The sequence below is a fragment of the Etheostoma spectabile genome, chromosome 13, assembly GCF_008692095.1.
Source record: "Etheostoma spectabile isolate EspeVRDwgs_2016 chromosome 13, UIUC_Espe_1.0, whole genome shotgun sequence".
NCBI classification, from domain to species: Eukaryota; Metazoa; Chordata; class Actinopteri; order Perciformes; family Percidae; genus Etheostoma; species Etheostoma spectabile.
In genome coordinates, this window is record NC_045745.1 from 4,421,058 (window position 1) to 4,428,046 (window position 6,989).

The 6,989-nt window shown below is 42.3% G+C and overlaps 1 protein-coding gene across 1 annotated transcript in view; it reads right to left on the reverse strand.

Annotated features, from left to right (window-relative positions):
- adora2b (adenosine A2b receptor) overlaps nt 1–6,639 on the reverse strand; it is a 10,202-nt gene extending 3,563 nt beyond the window's left edge. Inside the window, exon 1 of the mRNA XM_032533849.1 lies at nt 6,171–6,639. Coding sequence (XP_032389740.1) covers nt 6,171–6,490 — 320 coding nt within the window. The 5' untranslated portion in view covers nt 6,491–6,639. The remainder of the gene's footprint in view (nt 1–6,170) is intronic.
- Nucleotides 6,640–6,989: the final 350 nt, after the last annotated feature.

The following is a 6,989-nucleotide window of genomic DNA, read 5'->3' on the forward strand; positions in this document are numbered from 1 at the left end:
CAGAGCACATTGTTCTCCCATCCCAGAATGCTGTGTGGACTAGCCAGACCGTCCCCTCCGCGTGTGGGTGGTCTGGCAAAACGAGACTACAACTGACAGACTATTTATAGAGCCACTCTGCTTGCAAGGCTAAAAACATACACAACAAAACACAAAAATACAGCTCTTTTAAACAGTATTATATAATAATCCTGGACCAGTGGAAACTCCATGCCCCAAATAAAAATAACTAGATAGATTAAGGAAGTCACATCCAAAAGTGGGGCTCGAATGTTTGGCCACCCCAGGTAAAAAGTTGTATTAATGTGCATAAAGAAGCCAAGAAAAGATGTAAAGATCTCCAAAAGGCATCAAATGACAGATTAGACATTTGTATAATATGTCACAAAAAGTTAGATTTTATTTCCATCATTTACACTTTCAAAATAACAGAAAACAAACAAATGGTGTCTGCAAAGGTTTGGGCACCCTGCAGAGTTTCTAGCTGCACCCCCCCCCCCCCCCCCCCCCCCCCCCCCTTTGGAAAGCTGAGACCTGACAGTGTCAGTGTCAACTTTTGCAGATGCCATTTTTTGTTTTCTGTTATTTTGAAAGTATAAGTCATGGAAGTAAAATCTAACTTTCTGTGACATATAATAAGAATGTCTAATCTGTCATTTGGTGACTTTTGGAGATTTTTCCATCTTTTCTTGGCTTCTTTATGCACATTAATACAAATCTTTACCTGGGGTGCCCAAACTTTCGAGCCCCACTGTATATTGCTTTCCACATAATTTCCATTTTTTGTTAAAATACAGACTGCAACCCTAACAGACTTAACAGGCTTATTGTGATGTTGCACCCGAGCACATTATCAGCTGCTAAATGAAAGCATTAAGTCTGCTCACATCTGCCAACCCGCTGCGCTCAACGTCCTGTGTTCAGAGACTGTAAACAGCCCCATGAATACAGCATGAGGACCGGAATATGAAACAGCACTGAAAGACATTTTCACTTTTGTAATATTTTGGCTTTGGGCTTTTTTCCAGTTTTATGCCTGTTCTGTAATACTAGTACGATCTCATGTTTTTTACTCACTGAAACGGTGAAGGGTGAGATTGATCAAATTTAAACTAATTCAGCACATAAAGCTATCGCCTCGCTGAAACGTGGTATGAAATGATGAGCGGCAGGTGCACGGAGGCTGCGTATGGAGATGAAAGGGTGACTCATAAAACTGCTCCCGCATGTCATACAACAGCGCTCGAAGCAACATGGGCTGTTTCCTCAAAGTGATTCAGACGAGCGATCACATGGTAGTGACTCATACTCATACTGACATGCACTCACACCACACACACACACACCACATACACACACAGGCCAGTCTACAACAAAGAATCTGTCTACAGCTGCACAGTTCATGATCACACCATACAATCACTTCAAATGGGACTTTTGCAGTTGTAATGATGATCAGTTAAATACCTCGCCATATTTTATAGATTATCGTGATTTTGACCAAAGGTTAGCTTACATATGGTAAAAAAAAAAGTAAAAAACTGAATATGTCTTACTACAATACTCACATGCCTGTGTGTAGGCCTATATAATTATTAGTTTTAATTGTTTTCCATACAGGCTGTGAAGCACACCCCCCCCCCCCCCCCCCCCCCCCCCCCCCCCCCATACGTTACTCCAATATTAGCATATTAACGACGGCTGTGGGTTTTGTCCCCCATCACTTACATTTGATTTGAATTATGAAGGCATCTTTTCACGGCCACTGTGGACACAAGGAATAGTTACAGCAAGCAATAAGTCTTTGAATGTACATGGGGATAGGGATATTGTTTTTTTGTTTTTTTTAATGTGATCTTAACTCTCATCCTGAGTTATGGCGTTAAATAATAGCCAGAAAAGCTTTTTTGCATGACATAATGATGTCACAGTGAAGTTGAGGATGTAAAATATCATCAGTTTATCATTTCATCCCATTAGACAAATCTGTGAAATGTTGTCATAATAAGTGTAGGAATTCTTGAGTTATGGCCAAAAACACATTTTATGAGGTCATGATCATCATCATCAGTTCATCCTCGAGTCCAACTAGACTTTTGAGCCAGAGGAAATTCCTTCCTGTGTTTCCAGAGATAGCACAATCACAGGAATGGAAAAGACGGACAGACGACGCGACGACATAATAATAAAACCATAAAATAAAACCATCCCAGAAGAGGCTGCATGAGATGAGAATGAAGCCAGGCTATGAGGAAGTGGGTTCAACTGGCACCAATTCCCTCTGAGTTTGATAGCACCGACAGGAAGTGGGTTTTTAAAGTCTGGTTTCAGATGCCGAGAATTACCTAGTAAATTAAATACCATCCCACTGTAAGGGCACTTATTAACATTAGCCCAGTCTACAGCCCAGTTATAATAACTGTAACATTCCCAACAGTGAATTATTCATCAGTGGCATGCCATCTGCGCCTCTGTCCTGCGAGCCTCTGCAGGGAGGTGAGCGGGTCGCCCGGGGGGGGGCATGAATAAAACAGAGGGAGGAGAGGAAGCTCCAGAGCTTGTCACGTTTCCACACATTTTCCCTGTTCCTCTCCATCTTCTACTCCCTCTAGCTGTCAATTCCAAGTTCAGCAGGCCACACAGGCTCCATTTCCCAGTGTCCAACTCCTGCACATCACCTCCCACCCTCTCTGTCTGTTTGGAGGCAGGGAACGGGCGAGCGGCTGAATGGATTAGTTCTGGCATGACGACAGCACGCTGGCATCTATCTTTGTTTTGCTTTCTTCCCCTGCTCCATTCTCCATACATCCCTTTCTCTTCTCTCTGTCGCTGTGCTTCCGCCTGGGGCCACAGACCTCTGCCAGGCCACACACACACACACATTCTGGCCGCTCACCACCTCCGCTCACATGTCCGGCAGTGTCCGCAGCTCTGCTTTAAACAGCCCAACAGGTGGACATTCACACTGAAATCAGTGTGAAAGGGATTTTTTTTTTATCTAGTTTGTCAGTGTGTGTGCAAACAGAGCTGAACATTTGCATTATGAATTGTATTTGTGGGCGAAGAAAAACCCCAAGTTGTGTAACATGGTAAAGGCACGCTAATAAAACCATGTAAACACAGATAAGGATTAGCTTTCACGGTCCGATTAAGATTATGCATTCATTGTTTTGACAGGAGAGGGAAGGGTAAATAGACTGTAGATATAATATCTCTGTACATTTCATGGGAAATATGGACTTGTTTTCCCGGTGTGTAACACTGTCTTGCTGTCAAGCTCAACAACGCTTGTCTCATTTTGGTCCTTTGGTTCTCTTCTTGACTCATTACTAAAGTGACGCCTCAAAATCTATTTTTGGAGTATGAAATACTAGGCAGTTTCCTCTTTTTTTTTCGAAAATCGAGGCTGTTTTTGGCTTAACAGCAGAACACTAAACCAGCACAACTTTCCAGTTTGACAGCTCTTAGTGTGAAACATTGAAACACAAGTTTGAAGATGCTCTAACAGATATATAGACAGGTTGACAAATTAAAGAACAAACCTGAGTGAATGAGAGGGGAAACATCACCAATGCAGATGCTGTCATACTAACCATGTCAGAATGGGAACTCTTCACACATACTGTTCACTGAGTCCATACAAAAAAGTAAAACAAATGGTAAGGGTCTGATTATTAAAGGAATAGTTTGACATGTTGAGAAATTTGCTTTTTTAATTGAGTGTCTAACTCAACAGATGGGTTTGGGATAAATGTCTGTGGAAATCTTGAGATTTTATTTTCAAGACAAGCCGAAAAACTCAGTCATAAATCAACGATATCCATTCCTAAAACATAACATGACTGGGGATCCTAAACACATTCATAACCAATGTTAACCTCATTTATCAGACAGCACACTGCACTTTCTTGTCTAGTCTCCACAGCGGATCACTGTTGTCGTGGGTAATGTCTGCTTCTTTAAAGCGTGAGGCTGGTGCATGCCTCACTGTGTCTGCCCAGTGAAGCCTAGTTCCACCTTGACTCTGTGTTCCCGTCACTTTGATGTGGTTTTTCATTTTTATTTTTAATGTGTATCAGATGTCATCTTTCCTACATGTATATGTAAAAAGCTAAAGCAGGACGGGCTGGTATCATACCGACTACATGTCCTCAAAGGAAGAAAGGAAGTCTCCTAAACTGTTCATGAAATGACGTTGCTCGCTTTTCCCGCCCGCACCGAGCCAGTGCTGCTGGTGTATGTGGGGACGACCCTTTGAATTCTCTGATGTGCCAAAGGTTATTTTAAAGCCCCAACAGAACAGAGGGACAAAATGACTAGAGGGATTTTTTTTTCTTCTGAGAACGTCAAACAGGGAAGACGGGGGCTTGAAAAGAGCACTGAGTGGGCGGCTGTCATCTCATGGGGCTAAAAACATCTGGTTTGGCCTTTCACATCCACTAAAACCATCTGTGAAAACACATTGATCTGAGAGCCTCAAAGGCCTGCGGACTGGCCAAACACACGTACACACACACACACACGCGCAAACACACACACCAGCCATCGCTGTGGACATGTAATTTGAGCTGAGCATACAGTACGCGTTGGGTTATTATCGTGTGTTGCGAGGCTGGGCTTTCAGAGGAAACTATAAAATGTGTTGAATTCTTTTTTTTTTACAGTGTGTCCTTGGTTACGAGGCAGTTAAGGTCTGTGTTTTCTGTGTGAGGAGGTGGATTGAGGTTTGTTTTCCATCTGTAAGTCAAATACAGAAGCACAACTGTGGATTTTACGAGCCACTTGGTTGGTGGGGGACAACTTGTATCCAAGACTTACAAAAAAACCACATTTTCAGCATTTATCTGTTTTATCATGTAGCACTTTGGGATTTGTGTAAATATAAAGTGCATTACAAATTAAATGTATTGTTATTAGTGTCAAACTGTCCTTTCTTGTCAGCAGTTGAGCTTGATGGACATGACAGCACAGCCAGCGGCCACAGTAATCCCTGCAGTGAGTATTGCCATTGAGAAGAAAAACCAACTCTCTGACGTGGTGAAATGCCAAAAACAACACCACATAGAAACAGAAAAATTCCCGTCTGATAACAAAACGCGTATTATTCAGTTCACAGAAATGTCAAAGCAGGACCGCATGTCTCCTCCTGTGCTCGTCTCTGTCCCCTCAGGCAGACTGCGGAGGCTGCACAGCTCCGTGGCCTTTGCCTACCGGATCGATGGAAGTGACACTGTGGTCAAGTATTGATCCGTGGCTTCTCCTGGTGTGTCACATCAACAGTTTGTATCTTTTACAAACTGTAAAAGGGGGCGTACAGTGACCTGAAGTCTTTAGATTATTCAATTAAGGTGATAAAACAATCCCTTCAAAGTTTTGGCTAAATCTGTCTCTAACCCCGGATTGAATTAAGGTTTAGCGAGGTATTACCTGATTATCATTCCAAGTTTAGATGCCGACCGTGCTATATTTACACAAGGCATTAAGTTCCACAGAAAACGGATTCATGGGAAGAGCTGCTACTGATCTTCCGGATACTGAATTCAGTTTGTTCCATAGGGGGAACATATAAGTCACGTGGTAGTTAGGGCTCTTTTTATAAAGGACAGGGTGAAAAAAGGAACTCAGTGTTTTTTCTGCTTATTTAGCACACTGTGTACCGTATTAATTCATAATTGTTTTCATTTTTAACTCATCTTTCGGTTATTTTTTCAATTAATCGGCTGGTTTTGTCTATAAAACGTTAGAAAATGGTGAAAAGTGTCAATCTGTGTTTTCCAAAGCCCAAGATAACATCTAAATTGTCTCGTTTTGTCCACAACTCAAATATATTCAGTTTACTGTCACAGAGGAGTGAAGAAACTAGAAAATATTCACAGTTAAGAAGCTGGAATCAGAGAATTCTTTCAGAAATAAAAAGGACTTAAACTGATTTATCAATTTTCAATATAGTTGGTGATTAATTTAATAGTTGACAACTAATGGACTTATCTTTGGAGTTGTACTGTGTATTACCAAGCGATTATTCAGCCAGGACACTTTCAATTTAAGTTACAGTCATTGGTTCACTTCACCAACTTCACTTCATTATTATGCAAATAGGAAAATCAACTTTCATCAGCTGAAGAATTTTCAAATTAATTCCACAGCAGTGATAACAAAAACAAACTCACCTCAGAGGGATTTTGACGGCCAGATATCTGTCAATGGCAATAGCAAGAAGGCTGAAGATGGAGCTCTGTGTCAGTACCAAGACAAAACAGGCCAGGAAGAGGCATCCATAGAAGTCCAGATGTATGCCGACGCTGATGGTTATGGCAAAGGGGATGGCGAGGCAACCCACCAGAATATCAGCCACAGCCAGGGACACCAGAAAATAGTTGGTGGCGTTCTTCAAAGTGGTGTTGATCGCGACAGCCCAGCAAACCAGCACGTTGCCAGATATGGAGAGAACAGCAATTGCTACTTCAATCACGATGTACAACGTATTCATCTCAGCAAAGTGTGTTAAATGACTAAAACCTGCAGGCTGAACATTACACAAGACGGTCCCCCACAACACTGCTTCTAGTCCCAGAGGAGTAAAGAAGTCTTTCTGCTGTAATCCAGGAATAGTCCACAAGTGTGAGCTGCAGAACCAGCCATCTGTTGGAAAGAAAGGAATACATTTTTACATTTATTTTGAAGTGGACATGAGCTGTTCTTGCATCACAAAGTTGACAAAAGCTGCAGTAGCTGCGTAATAACGCATTTATCCTCCACGCCTGCTGCCGTATTGCCACATAAAACAGATAGAAAGTCACTGGACATTGTTTTCGCTCACCTTAATGAACCTGGACATCGTCTCTGGATGTTTTTCACATCTACAGCGACCGATCTGCGGAGCGCGTAAGCGGCATCTGTGGATCTAAAGTAAAGGCAGTGCGCCACGCAACCTCCACCCAACGCGGTTTTGAAGTGGAGGGGGGGAACGCAAGACAAACTAAGAGAGG